The sequence below is a fragment of the Pecten maximus genome, chromosome 18 (genome assembly GCF_902652985.1).
Source record: "Pecten maximus chromosome 18, xPecMax1.1, whole genome shotgun sequence".
Classification (NCBI taxonomy): Eukaryota; Metazoa; Mollusca; class Bivalvia; order Pectinida; family Pectinidae; genus Pecten; species Pecten maximus.
In genome coordinates, this window is record NC_047032.1 from 17094626 (window position 1) to 17121408 (window position 26783).

At 34.9% G+C, this 26783-nt stretch overlaps 2 protein-coding genes across 2 annotated transcripts in view; both read left to right on the top strand.

Moving 5' to 3' along the window:
* Positions 1–14775, top strand: LOC117317059 (DBH-like monooxygenase protein 1). Its single transcript, XM_033871845.1, has 12 exons — positions 1–110; positions 1874–2092; positions 2960–3109; positions 4005–4181; positions 4668–4751; positions 5057–5248; positions 7090–7192; positions 8726–8892; positions 9312–9494; positions 10061–10120; positions 13728–13967; positions 14408–14775. Exons 1-12 carry the CDS (start codon positions 57–59, stop codon positions 14522–14524), a joined length of 1746 nt encoding a protein of 581 aa, XP_033727736.1. The 5' UTR covers positions 1–56; the 3' UTR covers positions 14525–14775.
* Positions 14776–19459: 4684 nt separating this feature from the next.
* Positions 19460–26783, top strand: part of LOC117316272 — a 51437-nt gene continuing 44113 nt past the window's right edge. The window contains 9 exon segments of the mRNA XM_033870810.1: positions 19460–19666; positions 19668–19685; positions 20761–20910; positions 21968–22144; positions 22629–22712; positions 23003–23194; positions 24702–24804; positions 25301–25467; positions 26193–26375. Coding sequence (XP_033726701.1) covers positions 19460–19666; positions 19668–19685; positions 20761–20910; positions 21968–22144; positions 22629–22712; positions 23003–23194; positions 24702–24804; positions 25301–25467; positions 26193–26375 — 1281 coding nt within the window.

Below are 26783 nucleotides of genomic sequence, written 5' to 3' on the forward strand. Positions count from 1 at the left end.
AGTATACTTATATAAGCAGACAGCGACCAAGGAGAAGGGTAGTGAAGAGGTCAACGATGAAACTGACCGCATTCGTCTGTTTGCTGACTTTCTGCTGGGTTGAAGCTTCGGTAAGAATGCATGTTTCATATCTGTTATTTAACGATCCAATATCATTTATTTGATTAGATTTGTATTATTAATATTCTTTGTTGTTTATCTATTTTGTTTATGTTGCCATATGGTTTATTTAACTGAATACGACTAAAAGATATTCATTTTTAGTGAGTTACCACCCTGTTTCGCTCTCTGCCCGAAGGAATATGTCATGGCAAAATTGAACGAACGCTTCGCTAAGTCACCGCCATCTTGAGAATAAAATAAAAAGACTGGTTCGATCCTTCGACGTTCATCATCGTCAAAATACCGCTTTAAAAAAGTCTGGCTTTGGATTAGTTTGTCGGTTCTCTTGAAACTGCCTATTAATCGCTATTTAATGGCTAGTCACGTGCCTTCGATTTTGCCATGACATTACGAAGATGCCGAGAGTGAATACATGTATATCTTTTTTTACTTAAGAAATCCGGAACGACGCATGTATGTATAAATTGTCAGATATATTGACATTATATCGAATGAAAGAAACATTGAGTTCCCATTATTTTAAACTGAGATAGTCAAGATGTATAAAGCTACATTTGTACCTATACCCGTTTTACTATTTTTGTAATTCAGTCTACCCGCCATTGGTTGAATAACAATAGCGTACGATGAGAGAATAGAGACTTATTGTTTTATTGTCAACTTTGGTCAATCACAACATCTCGCCCAGTTCCTTAAAATCTCGAAATTGCGTCGACTTACTAGAATCACTATATGACTTAATGAACAGAGTACATGTCTTATAAAATGTAGTCGAAGTGGAGTCTGCTTTATTTGAACTTTTAGTACCTACCTAAGATAAAATCGTGTACTTTTCATATCGCCCCGTAGCCGGCGTTACCTACAGTGGTTCGTGAGATTTCCGTTTACCAACTTAACACCACTCCATACATTTGAAAACAAACCACTTACTATAGATAACGACGTATGCATGTCCTCAATCAATCTTTAAAGAAAATGTGTACGTACTACATTAATATATATTTCAAATTTACATTTTATTGTACTGAAAACGTAATTATTTAACACTTTTTCGCTTTGAAAGCTTTCCGCTAAATTATGGTTGCGCTAATTAGCGTTTGTGTATATTTACTGTCAATAGGACGTACATTATTGTACCTGTATGATTGGCTCTCAAATTTGGAGTTTAGCTAATATATTTAAATCTGTTTTATTCGCAAAAATCGAGAACGCCAACAGTAAGTACATCACAGTAATATTTTTTTGTAGTGGTTAAATAAGTTAAAAAGGCTTTAGTACGAACATATCAATGTAAAAAGTGCAGATATGTGTCATTTGATACACGTATATGACCTGATCCTTAATTCAAACTTTGTTATCTGAAATTATGATTACCCGAAGCCCTTGTATAACTTTTAATTTGAAATACTTCTCTTGTCGAAAAACGTGTTCATCACTGAAAACAAACTGATGATTCATCTACGACAACGTGGCCAACGGATCCAATATTTTGTGAATTTATATATGAGGTACATGTAATCCAATGACCTTTATCACAACGGTATTGTTTTTCTTCTCTTTGTATCCATAAGTTGATGTTCTAGTATTCGTTATTTCATCTTGTCGATATAAAAAGAAGTAAAAATTGAATGAAAAAAATTGTTTTGGTTTCTCAAAATCAAAAACAATACATTCATTAATTCATGGTATGTATAGTTTGTTTTAAGTTAAAAACTCAACTGTAATATTATTACGAATGGGTATCTTGCAGGTATCGAGGCCGACGCCAACGCGCCATTTTGACCATTATGTCCAGCTGGATGCCACTGGTCAGTACTGGCTATTTTGGACCACCAATGACACTCACGTGACCTTTGAGACTCACGTGAACACGCAGGGATATATTGGATTCGGAATCTCCCCGAATGGCAAGATGTTCCCTGCTGACGTCATCGTGGGCGGTGTCAAGGACGGCCAAACCTACTTCAAGGTATGTCTATCATGATAGGTTAAGTATTTAGGACGGACTGAGTTATTAAAAACATAGAACTATCATTGGTTATTACAATGTATGTTTGGTATTATAAATGCCGAAGAAAGCCTGATTGACACTAAGTTTATATCAGATATATATTGCTGCCGATACGTTAAGTACAATAAGTAAGGTCACGATATCCAGTTGATCACTAATTGTTTTAGTGTCTGGTTTGGCCATACTAAAAGCACTTATTCGTAAGTGAATACAACAATTCAATTCTTATCCTGATATAAGTCGATATAACCTACTAGTTTAAGCATTTTTTTAACCATCCAAACACATATAGTACTACTTCCAAGTTGACCCGAACTTTGTCGGTCATGTTAAGGTAAACAATGTTGAACGATGGATTTGATGTAATTGTCTTTTATATTTGTGTTGAGCTTAGATGATACATGTAAATCATCGGAAATAAATGTTTATTTAATATAATGATACAAAAACGTGTGAAATGAGTCTTTGTATCAATAGCAAAACTAAAAGTATATGTCATTGTGTCTTGAGACATATAAAAGATGTGAGTACAGGCGAAAGAATGAGCACGTGATTCTTATAAAGAACATGCAATCAAATAAAGATATATCCATTTTTGATGCAGATATGAGCGATGAATTGGCTTTCAGGACAGTAATAATATAATATTTGATATATTTGTAACTGAAAAATTAAAGGATTTTTATGATGAGAAAATTAGAATAAAAAGGATTATTTAGCATATATATGATCATCTGATTGAAATAAACATTTTCGACTGCGTGTCTAGTTTTTCTTCTGTCCTGGCGTCTTTGGGTTTATATGCTGTTTTTATCTTTTACTCAGGACTATCACACCACTGAACATGCCCCACCGGTCGTTGACCAATCACAAGACTGGTTTCTCATCGCTGGCAAGGAAACCGCTTCCGGTACTGTCCTTACCTTTGTGCGCAAACTCAACACATGTGACAGTGCTGGTGATATGGTTATTACGGTACGTATAAGTATATTACGATAATAACACATAAATACTCTAAGAAATGCTTTAGATTTATACATAATGGAATAGGATGATTACTTGATAAATACGGGAATGAAAAATGAACATCAGCTAAACCAATACTGATTACAAGACGAGTATTATGATATGTATTGCTATTTTATAGACAAAAATACGACACAAACTCGCTTATCAACGCAATATGCAGCACAAACACAAAGGAATAAACTGGAAACCTCTATCAATATTTCTATAACTATTACAGCAACAAAACTTTGCACAAAAGATTTTACTTTTATGATATACATTATATACAGTACTTACTGGTCGACACATTAAATGAGCATTCACTAGATATCGAAATTTCCGTAGGTTTATTTCAAATATTAGTTATCATAATTCTGCCTTCACGGCATATTGAATCGGATTTACATTTTGTATCAAAAGAAAAGGAAAATATTTTCTTTTGAAATAGATAATTTGTTTAAGAAAGGATTTTATATATATCGCAAAGCAAATATACAACAGATAAAAAGGATCAGGGTCCAGTCGTTCAAAAGGTGATACGCTAATCACAGTTAAACAGCATTTTTAGAATCATGATAAAATAATTTGTTTTAAACGTAAAATAACAAAATTTTAACAAATTACGACACTCGTCAATCTCTTCCTTCCTACCTGTTTTAAGGAATACACACATACATGTTTTGATGTTAAGGAGAAATGCAATTTTCACTAATCAAGTGATTAAGCTAATCAACATTTGAACAACTTGGCCCTGAAATATAGATTCTATCTCCAATATAAACATGACACGTTACAAATTTATAAATTCAGATAATATATTATTTTCTTGTTGTATTCGTAGGCATTTTTTGTTGTTTTACAGGATGACACAACCAGGATTATCTTCTCCTACCACCCGGACGATGTGACGAGTTATATCCCCTACCACGGCGCCACCAGGCGGGGAACGAAGAGCGTCATGCTATTATCTTCTTCTCTGACAGCCGATGATGTCAATATACCTAGTGACACAGTCACGTTTGACTTCGTTCATGACAATGTAAGATCTCCAGTTTCATTGATAACGCCTTCTGGTGATTGTATTTCTTCAAAAAAAAAAAATTTATCATAACTTGCATGTGTCTGGGTTGCTTACTTTGCAGTTTTTTTTCGTTTATTTTCAAAGCCCTGTGTTTAATTGTTGTATTTATTATATATATGTGAGCAATAGTGTCATTATGTTAGTTTTAATATTGACACTCATTATATGTGACTACATGTATGTTTAGATTCTGGGGTAATTTATTCCACTGATAATTGGATATACATTGTATATATTTCACGTGAATAACTTATGACTTACAGCTTACAAATATGAATTATATTTTCATTATCTCACGGTTCCTAACCTTAGAACATGACATTTATGTGCATGTTACAAAGTTTGTGAAAATTACAATGTTTAAATCTTACGGATGACGTCGATGTTTCTGATGCGAATGTTTTGTACTATTAACTATATATATATATTATTCCGTTCCTACAGTATCACGTTCCGTCTGACACCACGACCTACTCGTGTCGAGCATTTAAGTTACCTCCCTTGGCTTCAAAACATCACATGATCAAGGTACGTCAACTCACGTTTTAGTTAAAATTATAATGTTACTTTCTTTGGTAATTATTAGGTAAAGCTAAGTAAATGAATAGTGATTTGTATCTAAAAGTGAAATAAGAGTAAATGTTTTGTAGTAAGGAAACAGTTCGGTTTTGGACCATTTTAAAAGACTACATTCGAATCTTAATTTACATTAAAAATGTCCCTATACATAAGGTATACATTGAATCTCTCAAAATTGGAATATGATTAATGTAGACATTTCTCAATTACGGCCAAATGTAAAAGGCTTCATACATGCACTTGTTTCCCTTCAGTACGAACCAATCGTAACACCCGGGAACGAACTAAATACTCACCACGTGCTCATCTTTAAATGTCCTAAACCAGCGTCTGAACTAGCCTCATACGATGGCGCCACCTTTCGGTGCGAAAAGCACGCCACCGTACCGGAAGCACTTCATGATTGTATTACCCAGGTCGTTGTAGCATGGGCCATTGGTGGAGAGGTATGTAGAGTAAATTACAGCTCACAGCGTACTATACGCTCTCACTTTTTATTTTTTTAATATTTGGTAAGCCACAAGTTAAACTGATCTGATACGTCAATTCTATTCCGAGTATAAACATCATATGTATATGATGATTTTATACATATTTTATGACGATCTCTGTACTAAGACATGTTTGGTTGATCTCGTGCAATGTCTCCCTAGATAGGCTCGACAGTATTTAAGATATAGAGAATACATGATTAGTGTCTTAAAATATAAGCTGTATTTTGGCGAGGGTAAAGAAAGATAAAAATACAGCTGATATTTTAAGACACTGACCATGTATTCTATTTATCATGCAACAGTCATCAAAAGTATTAATTTTGAAGTGAAAAGTATCAAGAATGCCCCAAATATGTTCGCCTTTTAAATACTGTTTCACTGTAGGTCAGTAGAATTGACGCACGCGCTAAGATTCTAAAATACAGCTGTTTTCCGTCACTGCCGTATATAGCAAAATATAAATGGTGGGTGTATTCCGACAATACAGTGCCAGTTGCAGGATAAAAAAGTGTTATTAAGCACAACTACCTGTTAATCGTTCCATATTTGGACATTTGATTTACTTTGTTCAAGCTGTTCAAACGTATCATTGGGATATTTGGTTTGTTAGGTGCATTTGAATTGATTTATCCTGCGTTGTTGGCCTTGAATGCTTGAATTTTGATAAGACCAAGACCACAGCACGGCATATAAAACTGTATTTAGAATATCGAATCAACAGGGACATGTTAACACTGTAGGTAGGGGAAACAGGGATGTTGCTATCTAGAAATAGAAAAAATAACAATTTGGAAATTGCAACCCTTACGCTTATCATACCACTAAGTAGTAAGCTATCCCTTTTAGTTACGTTGTACGTAAACAAATCGAAATGAACAGCTGATGTTGAAGAGTCTAAAGTGTCCTTGTAGTTTTACAGTGTACAGGTTTATCCAATCGATATGGTTATTAAAGTAACATTTAATCTTAGAATAGAAATATATATATAGAAAAAAGTTAGCGTTGATGATTTCAAACGGTAATGAATTCTTAAAAAACATCTCCATGGCATGATATGCACTTTTACTAGTTTTAACATTAATAAAACATCACATTTGGTGCTATCTTGTATTTGCGGGATGTTATGGAGATATATAGCATTACAAGTGACATCGAGTTGGTACCATATACATGTACATGTACATGTAGTTCAAAGTGCCTCAGAATACAATACGTGTTACATTTTCACTTCAAAAGGTTATAAATTATCAAAACACATTCCCTTGGCATAACATGCACGCAGACGAGATTAATTAAATTTCATTTTTGTTGTTCACTGATTTTGTTTAGCTGGGATAGTTTATAGTAAAATTGTTCAATTTTTTTGTAAACAATGTATTGTTAAAGTCTGGATTACCTTCTCTATATCGCTTCCAAGCATTAACATCTGTACAAACCAAAGAAACTGTATGAGGGCAATTACATGCTTCATCTTTGAAATGTACTAGATTATATTGCCTGAAAATCTGTGCTTGATTTAAATGAATTGAATTATACACAAACAGTGGAAATAGTAAGAAAATGCAAGATTTATGCATTAGGAAAATGCTCATGTACACTGTACCTACTGTATTTTGATCTCTAAGTTAAAAGAGAGTTGAGTTTTACTATACAGTGTGCATGGCTGGGAATCTTTTCTCGTGCATCACCAGGGGGCACCTCAAGGGAATCGCGGTTAATAGATCTATGTCCTGGTCGTGCTCCGTCTCATATGGTTTAGAATTTGACTTCAGTTTTCTTTTGTCGGTTTTCAGGCGTTTTACTACCCCCCTGATGCCGGGTACTCTCTCGGTTCCCATGGTGATCCAGATTTCTTTGTGATGGAGACCCATTACGACAATCCAATGGCTAAAGCGGGTAAGTGACGTCATGAAAAGAAAGACAGATTAAATTGAAACCACTTTTCTGAATATACAACGCTATAATTCAAAATCTGCATTTGAAAGATTCCACACAGTATGCTTGCGAATAATGTTATTGTTGTTTGACTTAGGAGTTGGGTTATATATTATAAATAAACAGACATGTTTGAAACCATTATATATGTCAGGACTTCCTGTGTTTATCCGAAGGTGAAATAAGGAGATTAGAAATGAAATGTTGGTAACATTTTGTGAAAGCAGGTACATTGTATTAATTCAAATCATTACGAAGACGAATAATTATTCAATTAATCAAGGTAAACATGTGTTTATACATAAAATCTAACGGAATATATTCTAAATAAACCGTGTATAGTTCATTATGACAGTCTTTAATCGACGAACGTTTTCCTCCTAGAAATGATTGCGCTGTTTTGGCCAATCAAGAACGACGTTACAAAAAGCGTTATCAGTTTTACCTGATGGGCTGATGACATATATCATATATGTTCAAGTCAATATAAATGCTTATTACAAGCAAGATTTAATTATTATCATATTGCTATATGAAACTATTTTTTTTTTCATTTTTCAGCTTCAAAGTATTTCTATACCTTATTTTTGTGATGCTGTATAGAGGGAAACATTCGCGGGAGATTTAAAATCGCTGCATTCGCACTCATTAGATATAGTCCGAAAAATAATAACCGAGCGAATGTAAATATATAATTCACAAACGCAAAGATATGTTTACGGAGAAATGTTACAAGGAAGGGATGCACGAAAACTATCAATTAATAAGACCGACTGAGACAAACACGCAATATTAGTAACGCAGAATTCTGGTCAGTAGTCGTCGTTTTCCCTGCCAATAAAATAAAGGATTGGGTTAAACGTTCCCGCATGCTCCCAATGGGACACTTATGGGACTGGTCATATATAAAAAAGATCCAAAGTGTTTTGACGAGGGCAACAGATTTGGTCTATACATTGTCCCAACTAAAAAGAAAACACGATTTTACTTGAGGACAAATCTTAGCCAACGCACACGATCAACATACCATTTGATAGAGGATATCCTATTCACTGCGAGGGACCGCGATAGTTCAGGTGCAGGTCAATTAACCTACTGCGAAGCTCCGAGGTGCACGGTTCGACACTTCCTACTCGTGTCGGTTTCTATCTTTCTCTGGGAGCTGAGAAACAAAGCCGTCTGTACTATCGTGGTTTTCCTTGTGCAATACAGTTTGCCCTAACTAATCTGGATGGCATGCGATGGGCATCACGTATGTAGTTCAGTGAGGGAGGAGATCTTACCTCAAAATTAGTCTGGCTGTTCATGGCATGATAAGCCCAACAAACAATAAAGCAAGCAAACAAACAAACAAAATTATTCTTGGGGGATCTACAGTTTCCTGAACACGAAATCATACACTGTACCATCGTTGTATGAATACCCATTGCACTGTCATTGGGCCGGATCAGTTAGTACTATCCCTTCTCATTAGTGTTTGACTCTCTTTTGCAGATATTGTCGATAGTTCCGGTATCCGAATCACCATGACTCCAACACTCCGAACACACGACGCCGGATTACTACAAATTGGATTAGCTGTTGGTAAAAACCACATTATCCCTCCTTTTGAACCCGCCTTTGTCTCTGAAGGATTTTGTCCCTCTGAACTTCTGGGGAAGGTGAGCAAGATATCCTAGCTGTATGGTTATTTTACTAGTCGTTATAAATTTGCTATTCATCACTGAGATTTGACATTTTTCATAGTTTAAGTAAGCCATTTTTATTTTACTCTTGGTACGGTATCAAGAAAGTGTGCATATGGGACAAGGGAATTATTAGGTTAACTATCAGAAAACTATCATTGTTACTATCTGTCTTGATTTGCTCTGTCAAAACGCATAGAAATAGGGATACAATGTAATTAATGCAATTTCTAACCAGTTATGTATTTTTGTCTGGAGAAAAATAATGTAGCCAGCATTATTGGTGATTTACCGTAAAGAGCGGTCCTACTTTGCCGACAATGTAATTAGATTAGATCTATATGCAAATACACTTACAAAAAAAAAAAAAAAAGGTCATGGATTCTTCATCATAGGGAGTACCAACAGAGGGAATAGAAGCATTCGCTATTCTACAACACTCCCATCTCTTGGGGAAGGAAATGACCACACGTCACTATCGGAACGGAAGGGAAATCAAACCATTGGCAACCGACAAGCATTACGATTTTGACTTCCAAGACATGCGCTATCTTCCAAAGAAAAGAAAGATATTCCCGGTAAGTCGAAATGAAATCATTTCGCAGAGGAGTCTGTTCTGCTTTTCTTTTGTATTATGTTTATTTGATAATAGATCAATCAATAATAAATCTAAAAGTATCATGCAGATTATTCTTCAACTACTCGTCAGTTATAGCTGTTAAGAGCTTGAAAAGCAAAAGAGAGTTAGGAAAACTATTACTTAGATATAGGAAAGTTATACATTTATACAATCACTTGCTGTTATTGGTAATTTGGGTAATGGTCACAGAAAAATGTAATCCTAACATTAAGTTATGGCACTGTTAATCAGAATTAAATTTAGATGTTGATTTGCAAACCGTGGAGACACTTATGTAAGATCATCGCTACTGTTGATGAAATGAACTTTGAAGAACAGTTTTTTTTACCATACATTAAAGACAAGTGGCTACGTCGATCATATCAATTACTGCATAAAATGTATTCGCCTAATACTGAAAGAAATGCACACCAGGTTGACACAATATGAGTTACATTGTTGACATTGTATAATCAGTGTTGCTATAAACTGAACGTCATTTTGTCACAATCTATTGTTTTACAGGGTGACAAGCTGGAAGTGAAATGTGTTTACGACACCAGACACAAACGGGGATTAACCTTTGTGAGTACTGAATAAATTGTACAGAACACAAATGACAATAACTCTAAATATAAATCTAGTATACAGTATATGCCAAACAATGAACGGAAAACTGCACGATACCGTTGTTTGAACTATTCCATTCTCTCATGTTTTCCAAAATATATGCAAAATGTAATGACTTTCTATTCAACAGTTCGTCATTGATGCAATTGATCAAATTCATGAATTAAAACTGATCAAGATATTTCTTTCAGCCCTTCATTGATATGATGTTCTCTCTCTTATAACTCCCTCAATTAATATAATGCCTTTAGTCATCGCCTTCATTTAAAACCCGTTCAGTCTGTTTGAACTCCTTCCATATTATTGTTACTAATATAATATGCTCAAGGTCCTATCTTTGTAATTGTTTCTGTCAGAGTTCCAAGTGATAGTGTTAGATATGTATTTGTGGGTTTTAAATATTAGTATGAATGTCGTTTCTTATGCTTGTTTTTTTCCGCCTGTCAAGGTATTACAGAAGATGTAATAGGTACAAAATATTTAAACGTGCTATAAAAGGAGGCTAAGAGATTAATTACCTTGAAAATTTATGTTGTCTACAGATCTGGATACCGATCTCTATGAATTGTTACACTAGATGTTATGTAGACAAATCGTGATTCGGAAACGTTACGTGATTCGGAAACGTTAAAACATCTGGCAAAGCTGTCTTACATAGGTAACGTGTCGGGGGTCCGTATCAAAGTTACTTCTGGGGATCCCTGAAAGGTGTTCAAATCGGGTGCTCAAAAGTGCCGAGATATATATATGAAATATATTCTGAGCATGCCTTGCTCAAAGAATGGTAGCAATAATATGTACACACACCCTTACTGAGCAGACATTATTTACAGATATCAACTAGGCTAAAATGTAGAGCAAGGACAAAACGTCTCTGCCTATATCTACTCACTACTTATTTATTAAGCAACACTAAATATCAACTATCAATATATAAAGTATATGGGAACATGTTATATACAGCTTTCTTAGGGACCCAGTACTCTATGAGTGAGTACTCAATACCAGAATACTATGCATGCACGCCTGCCCGCTCAAAGGGACATAACTGGTAAACACCGACCAACACACGCACAATAGCTAGAAAACACCGCTGCTCACAGTCACAGCCAGCTTCAGGTACCACTGCTCAAAACAGACTGAGAGCACGTGTTACAATTGAAGGAAAGCTCACTCACTTTATCTCGTAGTACAAAGTACCTAACCTACGATGTTGCCTGGTCAGTTGACAACATCTGGTCCAACTGACATACTAGCAGACGGCTTTATATGGGTACCTGTAAAGTGCGGAACAATAGCAAAACGAAACGAAACAAATGAAACGAAACAAATGAAACGAAACGAAATCAAAACCAAATCAAACGAAACGAAACGAAATCAAACTAAAGGAAAAATGAAAACACTGAAATTAAAAAAAAAAAAATTTAATAAATAGAAAAATATTAGACTTTACAAAGGCCTAAGTGTCCCATTCTCATCGGTGTAAAAACAACACACAGGAATAAATTCATCGCAATAGAGAAAAGTAGTATGACGAATACTAGCTCTCATGTATGAGGACATTCTTGTTTCTGTATCTCGTTGAAAGTAAAAAAATATTGAACCTGAAAAAGAGTATCGCAATATTAGTTCAGTTCTCTAAATATAAAATAACTTTATTCAGAATATATTTATTTATCTATTGAACGGGTTTTAAGTCCGCTATTACGGCCTTGCGGCCTTTCAGCAGACGGGAACAGATAGGAAATTGAGTAGAATGGGAACAGTATGGCATGAAAGAGGAAAGTGGGGTGGAAGAGAGTCGCCTGTCTTATTGATGGTGTGTTTAATTTTTGAACGCGAAGAGAGAAGACTCTACCCTGTGAATTTGGTTTATCAAGGTTTTTGACGTCCAACTAAGTACCTAATAAATAATTCGAAATATTAAATATTGGCCTAAAAATACCCTATCATCTGGGCCGGTGTTATCACATCTAGTCTTCATCGAAAAACCGCAGAGGGATCTTTATCGTGCAAGTTAGACATTCTCACACGGGACACCAGTTTAAGTCCCATCACAAGACGTACATGATGTTAGTGGTAAACGGATATTTAAGTACTGATGCTTTATTTTTGTGATTTCTTTCGATGTCTGATTCAGAATATATGCTTAGTCGATTATTTATAGGCATACTAATCACGTAGTGTATTGTGTGTACAAAAAATGTGTATAATAAACATTTGATTCTACCAAAAATGATAAATACTGGTGAAATAACTGTTTACCAATAATTTTATAATCATAAACTATATACACTATTTCTTACCCACCTGCTAATTAAAAATCACTGATAACCAACTAGATTTACTTTCAAAATGAAGGAACGTTACTCTTACAAGTTAACGTTGTTCAACTTGCTATAACTCAGCTACAGTACGTTATTTATTGCATGTCTGACCTGGGGTTAAGATGAAATGAACAAGTTGGTCTTATGAAAATGTCCAAGCAAAGCTGAAATAAAATAAAATACATTCCTTTTTCAACCATAGGACACTAATTCAGTACTTAAACATCGTCTAAAACATATCCAGAATTATTTATAGTTCAACAAAGTTACAGAACTAGAGTCGTCCTCTGTAGCATTTTCCCCGGAACTCTAACCTTTCACGATCAGATACACACCTGGCTTTTCTACCATAAACGGAGTTGCTAACATCACCTCTGTCACGTGATTTCAGATCGAGCGTGCACCAATACACTGCGCGATTTGCACGCCTATAAATTGTGGACTAAGCATCTTATCTCAATAGAGTTATTTCATATTTAAAAAAAGTAAGTGAATATTGCGATAAATTCATTCTTTCCTCTGTGTTGTTTTTACACCGATGAGAATGGGACAATTAGGCCTTTGTAAAGTCTTATATATTCACTGTTTTCATTTGTCGTTTTGTTTGATTTCGTTTCGTTTTGCTTTCGTTTCACACTTTACAGGTACCCGCTTTATATACCCTCTGATGACCGAAGGTAGCGCTGTCTATGTTCCCGACGGAATCTTACAACTTTGTCTCAACAATGTTTGTATGATATGCGCGCTAATCATGCCATGCTACAAGCGTATTATTGACACCGAGGTTTTATCAAAACACGGAAGTAAACCAGTATTGTAACATTATGAACTGTATAACTTATGTACAAATAAACAGTTGGATAGGTGAGACCATGCTTGTCACACATACGTACAATGTATATATCAATGCGCCAATGAATATGTTGTAACAATTTGTGGGATTCCATGGCAATGTCCTGCATAGATTGTGTTTTTGATTGCAGTCCAGTGAAGATTGTCAATTAATAATTAACACGACTTATTTATCAATGTTAACTTAAGGAGTTAAATAAAACGAAAAAGCTCATTAGAATTTAGTAAACAGTACTGATTTTTAAGCTTATACTTGTCATTATCTGAAAAAAAAATCTTAGCGAAAGCTGATTGTAGCATTTATCGAAGACTGCCATAACATTAAAATGTAAATTGAGATAAATAAGCGTTATCAAAATATGTAGACATCTTTTGCATTGTAGGGAGGTCTCTCCACCGAAGAGGAGATGTGTTTGTCCTTTATCGCCTACTATCCACGTATGCACCTGGAGTTATGTCAAAGTCTTCCACTCTATAACACCGTAACACCTGATTATACAAAAAGTGTGCCTATTCTCAAATCATGGAACTGGACGGACCCAACCGTTCGGTCAAAGTTCAGGACAGCTCTAGACAACTCAATGCATTATCACTATGGTATTGGAGACAACCAGGAAGTCAGTGTAAGTTTTTACCGTACTCTATTAACGAAGATGATACAATGTACCATGTTTTTGATATTGATAACGACATTGTATTGGAATTCGCTGCATTTCTGATTCCTTGTATTAGTATTCAAGGAATAGTGCCAGATTTAAATGATAACGAAAAGGATTGAGTTTATTTTCCCCGTTGCCTGTTTCACAAAAATAGGACACGAAGGTATTTTGAATTTTCAATTCGGGTTATGAAAAAGGTGATATGACTTTTTTAAAAACTAATTTGGGAAATTAAGGGTAGGTAAATAGATGAAACAATCATCTATACCACGCTTATGAAACTATTTTGATTAGAAAACATTATATTTTGTTTTCTGTGGACTAAGCTTACATATGATCCATATAAAAGAAATCAGAGTCTATTACACATATCAGCTTGCTAAGTGAGATAATTTATACTACAGGGAAACGTAATGACAACAGAGCACGCGACAAACTACCCGTATGTTGAACCAGAGGACACCACATGCCACTATCACTCCGGTCCGCTCTCAGGTCTTGGCTTCCTGGGCAAGAAGTGATTACATTTATGACCTTTGCGAAAGTGACTTTAATTTCAACATAGGATGTCCGTCTCGACTGACAGGATGGATCGTTAATATAAGTTATATTCAAAGTTAGGGAATATCTATATCTTGTTGAACTATTTTGAGCTACGCCTTGATTACAAATCATTTCAGGTGATTTTTGTTGATATTAGCCACTGTAAACAGAAAAAAACTGTATGATCCATATGTGACAGTTATTTCCGAATAAACAAATTAATAAACTATGTTTTTTTTTTTTTTTTTTTTTTTTACAAATGAATAAGTTTGCATGAATGAAGCGCCTGGCTTAAATTTTATTTTATCATGAATGAATAGAAATCTTTATAACGCTAATATATATATATTTTTTGGTGATTCTTCCAAGCAACTTGTGATACCTGTCTGTCTAAAATCATCAGTCCTCAGTTTCAAATCTGAGTAAGCTTCTCCGTGGTTGGAATCACTGTTGCCAAGACGAGGACTCGAACCCGGGACCCGAGCTCGAGACCTCCAAACTCTGGACGGACACTCTAACCATTTGAGCTACATGTGTCTGGCCATTGGCGGTCAGCACTGTATAGTTCCACTACAAATTCCTCCCTCCTTTAACAAAGTCTTCGAATCAGGAGACACACAAGGCCCTATACCACTCCCGTGGTTATTTAATATGGCGCCAAATGTATCAGGAGAGGGGAAATGCAACGACCAGACCGGGACTCGAACCCAGAATCTCCGAAATCTACGGACGGACGCTCAAGCAATTTCAGCTACATGGCCACCGGTGTTTAGTCGGGTCCAGTACCGCTAAACATGTATAATTCTAAAGAGCTCGAATAAGGTGTGAAAATAAGACCTGAGAAGCAGATATAGATAACCTGTGATACCAAAAAATCCACAAGTTGACCTTATCATCCAGCTATTTCAAAGAAGTTTAAAATAGATTGAAATCGATTATTCCTTTAAATAAGGATTTTATTATAAACTGCATGTTAAGAATACAGTGTAATTGTACACACTTTGGTATTATTTGACGTTGGAAATCGCTATACCTAAATCGGATTCTTCATGTCACATGACCGGATGTTGAGGCTGTGTATCGCTTAAATATCCGTGATGTTTGTTTACACCACGATCTAGTTTATGACCTTTGACCCCTGTAGAACAAAAGAACATTACATAACATTTGATCGTGATTTGAAATCTAATCTCCAAGAGTTAACTTTGACCATTGGATAAAAAGAAAACTGATAATATCTCCGATAATAGACTCTGTTGGTGTCTTTTTAGTCACCGGCATTTCCGCTATCTTGCTGTTATCTTCAAATCACTTTGAATAATGGTACCTGTAAACAATGTATTTTGTGTCGGTTTTAATGTAAACAAAATACAAAGGGATTAGGTCATATGTTAATGTAGTAAGCACAGATGAAGTAATACATGTACTTTACCTAAGATCATTAACTGTTAGTCACACTTGCTAATACGTTAATAAATACTTTATCTCCCTGAAGTTTTGAGGAACACTTGCCAGTATCTCCTTTATGGGGTTCGTACCAGTTGTACAAGAACCAATTTGTTGTACTCATAATGGAACACAATGTACCATTAGAACCGAACCGGTTCTCGTGACCTACCGCGTGCTCCTTTATTTAGGTCGTATCTGTCGTACAGAATAGGTACGTGCGATACCATATAATGGAACACAAGAGAGACCCCAAGAAGGCGACCGGCTCTACATATGCCCGTATAATTGATACAATTTCATTGCAAGTGAAGATTCCTCGTTTCGTTTTAAGCAAAAGGTACATTAGTATGACGAATGAAACATCACAGTTCTGCCATCTTGGACAAAAGTAGTGGTCCATTTCAGGCACCTCTTACACTGTTTGATAGGAAATGATATCCCTGTGTTAGACAGCAATGATATCATCCTAAATAAAAATAATAAACTAACAAACACCACATGTACATGTATAGCACACTTGTACATTTGTAGCAGCCATGTGGTGTCCAAAATCGTAAATTGTTTTTATTGACAACTGTAACATGACTGCATATGTCTCTACTCTCAGACCGTCAGTTCATCTTCAAAATGACCCCAATAATCAAAACATACATTTTCCAAAAAGCCCCCTCAGCGCTAATCTAATCTTAGCCACATCGAGATAACAATTTCCAAGTTCCCGTGAAGTTAAAGTATAAATATCGAACAAGGTATAGTTATACAACTTTACAGTGAGCGAGGAGAAGGGTTGTGAGATGTTAACAATGAAACTGACCGCATTCGTTGGTTTGCTGGCTTTCTGCTTGGTTGATGCTGCGGTAAGAATGCATGTTTTCATATGTTATGTTACAGTTGAATATCATCTATTTGATTATTGTTTTGCGTATTTATTTCCTTGTATTTACATTTGCTCCGCATTATCAAATTGACACAATGCTAAGAGGCAGTTGCCACCATACGCCTTTAACACCGAGTGCCTCAGGCTACAACACCCAGTGGATCATGTTTTTTTGTAGCTTCAGTTTTTTTTTTAAATGACGAAAATAGTAAGACAAAGTAAATATAAGTATTGAACAATGGATTTAATGTTGTTATAGTCGATATAGCATAGTGAATAACCTCCCTCGATGATCCATTGGCTATACTTGTGGATAAAACAAAACGACTAGTTTGATCCTTTGATATACATCAAACGAAACTCGACATATCGTTAAGTTGGCTGGTTTTGAATTAAGTTGTCGATTCTATGTAATCCGAAATTTGAAAGCTTGGCGATGTAAGTTGCTTTCATCAATTAAATGGCTAGTAATGTGCCTTTGTACCATTCAGTCTGTAAAACAATGTTTTTACTTAAGAATTGTGGAACTACACACGTACACATGATTTGTAGAGAATGTATTGAATACCATTACAGGAAGAAACATTGGGGTCTCAATATTGGGGACTGAGAAAGTTAAGATGTATAAAGCTCGATTTTACTATTTTTGTAATATCAGTATACGCCTGATTGTTTACACAACAATAGGAAAAGATTAGAAAAATAGATTTTCTATTATATTACAGACTTACCTCAATCGCAACATCTCTACCAGTTCCATAAAACCTCGAAATTGCGTCAAACTATTGGAATGTCAATACATGGCTTTTTTCCAGAAGAAACACATCCACTTTAACATTTAATTTCTAAAGAAAACAATACGACCAATGATAATCAATATGATAAAATATTTTATTGATAGGTTTTTGGAATAGGAAAACACAAATATTATGCCAAAATTTGAAAATAAATCGAAAAAAAAAAAAAATCTTGCTTAAGATGAAATTAACGTTAACGAACAGAGGTCATGTAAAATAGGATATAGTCAAAGTGACGTCTGCCCTATTTAACTTTTAGTACCTACCTAAGATAACTTCGTGTGCTTTCCATATCGCCCGGTAGCCGGCGTTACCTACTACGGTTCGTGACATCACAGCTGCACCAAAACTAACGCCACTGCATACTTTTGAAAACGAATCACTTACCATGACGTAGAGCGTCTGCAGGTAACGACGAATGCTTGGTGTCCTCAATCAATCTTTAAAGCAAACTTGTACGTACTACATTTAAGGATTAAACTGTCTTTTTTTTGGTGTCTATGGTCGATATAGATGCCAGAGATTTGCAAACAAACATGTCATATTGTTCGACACCAAAAAAGACAGTTTAATGATTATATTTACATTCTAGACTTATTCGTTTTGTTATTTTTGAAAATTAAAATTGAGTTAACATAAAAAATGCCAATATTCAGCGATTTCGTAAATGGGGTTCGACAAATAGAACAGCCTCTTTTTTCAAAATTCAATTGTCACGTTCAGATTGCCAAACAAAAAAGTGCATTGAAATAATACGAAAAAAACACAGTGTGTTCATTTTTTTTTATTACTTGTGTAACAATATTGTATAAAATGTCTTTTTGATACTTTTTAATTAACATAAAAAACGATTTACGTTAGTTACAAGTAGTTCAGGTGGGTGAATATATCCATGCGCGGCATGGATTGATGTCACGTTTTGGGTGTCAATTATGGTCACATAGACTGCAAATCTTTTTACTTAGTTTATATCGTGGCTTTGCTACCAAAATGTAAATATTAATATATAATTCAAAACATACTGAAAATGTAATTATTAAACACTTTCTTTAATACTTTTCACTAAATTCTGGTTGCGCTGATTGACGTTTCTGTATATTTACTCTTTATATCACTTATTAATGACGCGGAAACGTGTAATTACGCTAGTATATTTATATCCAGTTATGGGCCAAATTGAGTACGCCAAAAGTAAAAATGTCACAGTAATATTTTTGCACTGGTGAAATAAGTTAAAAGTGTCGTAAGATACGAGTTCAATTCAGTGTATGACCTGATCCTTAACTTTGTTATCTCAAATTATGATAACCCGAAGTCCTTGTTTAACCTTTAACTTGAAACACGTCATGTGGTCCTGTCAAAAAATGTGCTCATCACTCGCAAACAAACTGATAATTCAACCACGGCAAGGTGACAAACGGATTCAATATGTTTCTGTAATCATACATGAAGTAATGCAAGGACATTTATCAAGACGGTAATGGTTTTTTTTTTGTAAATATCATGTGATGTTCTTTTGCAAGAGATTTTATTGTCTTGTAGATAAGTTAAATTTAAAAAAATAAAAAAATCGTTTCTCAAAATTTGTATCAATGCATGCATCAATTCATTGTGTGTAGTTTGTTTTTTTAAGTTACGAATATAATGAACATAAAATAGTTACTGAAATGTGACTGACGTGAGCTGTTAACATTCTCCGTATGGCTATCTGATGCTACATGTCAGTATATGTCAAGTATATAAACTATTTCTCTGTGTTATTCATGCACGAGAATATTTCAATTCAAATCATGCAGGTATCGAGACCGACGCCAACGCGCCATTTTGACCATTATGTTCAGCTGGATGCCACTGGTCAGTACTGGCTATTTTGGAAAACCAATGACACTCACGTGACCTTTGAGACACACGTGAACACGCAGGGATATATTGGATTCGGGCTCTCTCCGAATGGCAAAATGTTCCCCGCTGATGTCATCGTGGGCGGAGTCAAGGACGGGCCAAACCTACTTCAAGGTATGTCTGTCATGATAGACTATGTATTCAAAATGGGCGGAGTTAGTAAAACAATGACACATTATGGTTTATAACGTGACCAGATTATAACTAAAGTTTTCTGTGTGTCTGGTTTGACCGTTATATCAAATGCATTCCCATCGAATAAAGACCCTATTTTAAGTGAAAACAACATCATTTATCATATATAATTCTGATATAAGTCGATAAAAACTACTAGATTAAGCAATTCTTTATCCATCCAAACACACATAATGCTTGTGCCCTGTATTGGACAGAACAACTTCCAAGTTGACCCAAACTTTGAACTTTGTCAGCAATAGGCCTCTCTCAAATTATATGCATGCCTAACATTCCTATCTCAGAACGAGGCTAAGTGAGTACAGCCACCGTAGCAACGAATATAAGCAGAAAAAACAAACGCAAACAAGGTTTTGAGAGATGGATGTGACGAAATTGCTTTTTATACGTGTGAATGTATATGATGGATTATCGGAATAAAATATATTTGATATATTTTCATGCGCAAACGTGTGAAATGAGTCTAAGTAGTAATAGCAAAACCAAAATGATATTATATTGCGTTTTGAGGCATATAGAAGGTGTGAGTATACGTGAGTACATGATTCTTATCAAGACTATGTTAACTATGATAAGGGCAATTTCTGAACTCTTACTCACATATTCTTGAATTAGCTTACCGAGAGCTTGATGGCTACTGTCTATCTTGGTCACTCTAGTAATGGACGCTAGGTGGCGTGGTTACGTCACTCAAAGAAGTGACGTAACCACGTAAAGGTAGCGTAAACTAATCACGATCAGTCAATTTTCGCTACACATTAAACCAATGAAAGGTGTTTCAGTATTGAAAATTGTAATAGAAATATTAGTTATAATTATTTTAGAAATATTTTATGATCAAGTCACTGAAGGAACAAACTAGAACACAAAGGAACATTTAGCTTACATACAATCAACTCTTCGAAAAAAACAACTTTCGATTGCATTTTTAGCTGTGTTTTCTGGCTTGTCGTCTTCGATTTTATTGATACAAGCTTTTTCATCTTTTTCTTAGGACTATCACACAATTGAACATGCTACACCGATAGTTGACCAATCACAAGACTGGTTTGTCATTGCTGGCAAGGAAACTGCTTCCGGTACTGTCCTTACCTTTGTGCGCAAACTCAACACATGTGACAGTGCTGATGATATGGTTATTACGGTACGTTTTAGTATATTAAGATAATAACACATACATTTTTGTAAGTACTGTAAGGGATGCTTTGAATTTCTACAAAGTTAAATATGATGAACACTTGATGAATACGGTGATGAAAATGAACATTGTCTAAGCTAAGACCAGACATATTATATCTATTACTCTTTTAAAGACAAAACATGCAACGGTCATTGGCCAGTTTTGCGGACAACAGATAAGTTGAATTACTATTTTAAATCAATCACACATCAACTCGCTTATCAGTCAGCATAAAGGACAGACACGATTTACCAAGTGAGGTTTTTATAAATTGAAAAGGAAACCTCTACCTTGAATAATACAGTAAGACATTGTTCCAAACACAAAAAAGACAAAACAGTTTGCCGTTATGACATAAAATATATTCTTACTAGTGGTCAATTAAATGAAATGACCATTCCCTAGATATGATATCTAAATCCATAGTTCTATCAATTGTTATAATTCAGCTTTCACGGTAGGGTGATTCCTGATTAAGCTTTGTATTAAAAGAAAAGGAAAATATTTCCTTTTTTTTTTAAACAAAAGAGATTAAGAAAAGTATTTATTTCGCCAAGCAAGTGAATAACATACAGTTTACACTCGTCAGGGCCCAGTAGTTCAAAAACGATAATTAGGTTAATCACAGTTTAGCAATAATTTAAAAATCCTGATAGAATCATTTTTGGTAAACATAGATTGACAAAATTTTATCAAACTATAACACTCGTCAGTTTCTCCCTACCTACCTATTTTAAGGAATACAAACATAACTGTTTTATTCTAAAGGAGGAATGCGATTTTCAATCAATTGTTTAGGTTAGTCACATTTTGAACAGCTGGGCCCTGAAATATATATCCTTTCTATCAACTTGTCACGTTACCACTTTATATGGATTTGAACCTCATTAACTCGCACTCGTATAATTTGAACCCACGCTTTATTCGGAAAAATTTGTTGGTCTCGACCAAATCTTTACACTCAACATCTCAGCTTACTTCACTGGAGTACATCGATTACTCGATAACTGTTGTTTTATAGGATGACACAACCAGGATTATCTTCTCCTACCACCCAGACGACGTGACGAGTCATATCCCCTACCACGGCGCCACAAGGCGTGGAACAAAGAGCGTCATGCTACTATCTTCTTCTCTGACAGCCGATGATGTCAATATACCTAGTGACACAGTCACGTTTGACTTTGTTCACGACAATGTAAGATATCCAGTGAATGTGAACGGCGACTTCTTCTGATTATGTTTCTTTAAAAGTAAATTAATCATAACTCCAGGTAATTATTTAATATTATATAATTATATACTGAGTTGGCGAAAAACCAATTGTAAGTACATGTACCTCCTTAATTACAAGTATGAGACTGAAAAGGAAAGAGATGTAAGGCATTTTTATTTATACCTGTAGGGTTTGGTTACACTGAGTTTTTGATATACATTGTATATATTGTATATATTTTCTTGTGAATACCTTATGGCATTAACAAATTTAACAAATTTACAAATGCACATTATTATTTCATTATTTCATCACGGTTTTAACTTAAGAACATGGCATTTATTTGCATGCGACTAAGTTTGTCTAAAGTACAAATTGTGTATAAATCCTGCAGATGACATTGCCATTGATAACGTTAATGTTTTGTATGTATTAACTGTGTATATATACTATTCCGTTCCTACAGTATCACGTTCCGTCTGACACCACGACCTACTCGTGTCGAGCATTTAAGTTACCTCCCTTGGCTTCAAAACATCACATGATCAAGGTACGTCATCTCACGTTTTAGTTTAAATTGTAATGTTACTTTTCATCGGTAATTATTTATTACAGTTAAGTAAATACACGATGATTTGCATACAAAAGTAAATAGTTTGTAGTAATAACAATTGGAACCATTTTGAAATATTTTATTCAAATTAATATCTAGGAAAATAGAATATGCCACAAAACAAGGTGTACAATTAAACCCCTCAAATCCGGAATGTGGTTGACGCAGATATTTCTTAGTTACGGCCAAATGTATAAGGCTTCATACGGGCATTTGTTTCCCTTCAGTACGAACCAATCGTAACACCCGGGAATGAACTTAACACTCACCACATACTCATCTTTAAATGTCCTAAACCAGCGTCTGAACTAGCCTCATACGAAGGCGCCACCTTTCGGTGCGATAAGCACGCCACCGTACCGGAAGCACTTCATGATTGTATTACCCAGGTCATTGTAGCATGGGCCATTGGTGGAAAGGTATGTAGAGTAAATTACAGCTCTCAGCGGCAGCATACATTCTCACTTTTTTCTTCTTTAAATTTTGGGTATATTTTAGTTGAAATATATCTGAAATATAAACTTTATTCCTTGTATAAACATCACATGTGCATTATTATTTTATTGACATATACTTTCTAATCCGAGCATAAATATCGCATGTATATAACCATGTTAATGATATATGAATTCTATTCCAAGTATAAAAATTATATATACATTATCATTTTATTGATACATAAATTCTATTCCTAGTGTAAACATCACATGTACATTATGATTTTATTGATATATAAATTCTTATCCGAGCATAAACATGTACATTATTATTTCATTGATATTATACATGTACATTATAATCAGAGTATAAACATCACACGTACGCTATCATTTTATTGATATATAAATTATATTGTTTTTACAATCGTCATGGTTATTAAAGTATAACTTAACTTTAGTGTAGAAATATACATAAGTAATTAGCGTTGACAGTTTCAAAAGGTGAGAAATTATCATAAAATACATTTTAACTAGTTTTAATATTAATACAATTTCATATTGTTATATAGCAGTATAAGTGACATCGAGTTGGAAACATATACATGTACATTATATGTGAACGTGAAAACATAATGTAGGAGACAAGTACCGTTATAGTGCATATTTGAGCGTTTATCTTAGCGCTCTTTGCGCTGACTATATTCAGCTATATATCCTTCGCTAATCTGATTTAATTTGTTTTTGCACTACCATTTGAGTGCGTCAAATTAAGTACATTTACATGAATCTTGAAGCTAAGTGTATCAATATATTAAGATAATCAATACTGATGTCTTCACTTCAAAAAGTGATAAGTTACACTGTATAAAAAAACAAAAAACAAAACAAAACAGAACTCCCTTGCCAAAGCATGCCATTGGCAAGTTTACAGATCAATAGCATTCTGGGAAAGTTTATATAAACATTGCTTTAGTGAACAATGTAGTGGATGTGAACAAATCTTGATTACCTTCCTTCCATCACTTCCAGACATTCACATCTATAATTGTCCTTCAAGCAAGGCAACTGCATAACGATAAATACAGGTATCATATATGAAATGTTTTATTGTATAAAATCAGATGAAGGAATACGATGAAGGTTTAAGATGAAGGTAATACGATGGAGATATACGATGAAGGTAATACGATGAAGTTATACCTAAAAGCGAAAATATCAAAAGATCATATGATGCATACATTAAGCTACTTTGTTAAAAAAAAGTCCGGCGGTATGTTATGAAAATATATCACCATGTAGCTTAATTTTACTGTTTCGTGATTGTGATGACATGCCAGGTTCAATTATTATCACTATTCTTGCATTCCTATGTCCTCCAGGAAATGCGATGCCATAATGCCTCAAATCATTTCTATTGATCAATAGAATGTCGTATTACGTCTCGAATGGCTTAGAATTTGCTTCAGTTTTCTTTGTCGGTTTGCAGGCGTTTTACTACCCCCCTGATGCCGGGTACTCTCTCGGTTCCCATGGTGATCCAGATTTCTTTGTGATGGAGACCCATTACGACAATCCAATGGCTAGAGCGGGTAAGTGACGTCATGAAAAGACAAATAGATTTAATATTGAAACCACGATTCTGAATATAATTTTTTTTTCTGTTATTTTCTGTTACAGAATATTTTATTGTGCACTCGGTTAGAGCGCCGGCCATATAACTTCAGAGGATGGTCCGAGGAGGGTGTTCGACACTTCAACCAACAATTTGTTAATTTCACGGGAAGATGAAAAACAGACCGTTGCCGTTGTGGTTGTGTCACTAGGCAAGATATTTTGCCCTTATTGCTTTATATGGCATGCGATTAGTAGTCAACAACTACTAAAAGAGATCCCGCCTCAAAATGACTCTTGCTGTTTACGGGGCGATAAAGCAAGCAAACAAACAAAGTATTCCTGTGGCTCAAAAGTTGCCTGAAGATGAAATCCCAATCCCTACCATCGTTATATTAATATCCATCTACTTTTACTAGATTCAGGAAATGATATACATGTACTTTATCATTGGTGTTTGGCTCTCTTTTGCAGATATTGTCGACAGCTCCGGTATCCGAATCACCATGACACCCACACTCCGAACACATGACGCCGGACTTCTACAAATCGGATCAGCTGTTTCTAAAAACCAAGTTATTCCTCCTTTTGAACCCGCCTTTGTCTCTCAAGGGTTTTGTCCCTCTGGAATTCTGGGGAAGGTAAGCATGAACATATATCTGTGTTACATGGTCATTATGCTAATTGCTATAGATTTGACATTTATTACGGAGTGTTCGACATTTTCGATATTTTGAATATGGCACTCTTGCTACATTGTCAGTAATGTACATTGTACATACACAATAAGAAAAGTGTTAACTTAACTATCTTAAAAACACCCCAAAAATCAGTTTTACTGTCTGTATTGATTTGTGCTGTAGAATATAAAAATAGTGATTATTGATTCACTATTCAGATATATAAGATTCACATTTCTGTTGTAAAACAACGTTGCCAACACTGATTGATTCACGGTTCTGGCATTAAGTATTGTGTTCGCACCTTCGTTGATTTACGATTCTAGTATGAAACAATGTGGCCGCACTATCGTTGTATCTATGTATCGATTTTTTATGAATTTCATATTACACGATTTTTATTTCAGTCATATGCCATATCATTATCAAATCTAACTACATTTAATACAGCTGGGATGTAAGAAAATATGTCCTCTGAAACGTGTGATATTCTTTGTTCATGCGTAGCAACGCGATGTAAGCATTTCTACGGAAACACTTCTATACATTTTTGCATACAAATATTCGCCAGGTATTCATTTGCGCGCCTTATATAATGAACACATCTATAGCGAAATTAAATTTCTAGCGAACATTACCAACTAACAATATAAAAAAAAATAACAGGCCGGCAATCTTCATCATAGGGAGTACCAACAGAGGGAATAGAAGCCTTCGCTATTCTACAACACTCCCATCTCTTGGGGAAGGAAATGATCACACGTCACTATCGGAACGGAAGGGAACTCAAACCATTGGCAACCGACAAGCATTACGATTTTGACTTCCAAGATATGCGCTATCTTCCAAAGAAAAGAAAGATATTCCCGGTAAGTCGAAATGAAACGATTTCGCAGAGGAGTAAGCTTTGCTCTTTACATTGGTATATGTGTATTTGATAATAGAACAAACAATAATAGATAAAAAATGTACCATGTAGATAATTAATCCTCCAACGACTCCTTAGTAATAGAGCTTTGAAAAGCGAAGGAGAGAATGTGCAACAAATACTTAGTAAATATGAATTAAAATGCATTTAAATAATTGATTAATTTGGTAAAGTATTTAGTCATTGAAAATAAATGAAGTTGTTTCATAGTTTATCAGAAAGAAATTAAGACGTTGTTTGCAAACCACGGAAACAGTTAAAGATCGGGCTACTGTTGATAAAATGCCAAATAAAAGATATGAAGAACAGTGTGTTACTTACGAAAAGAGTCTGCGTCGGTCATATCAAA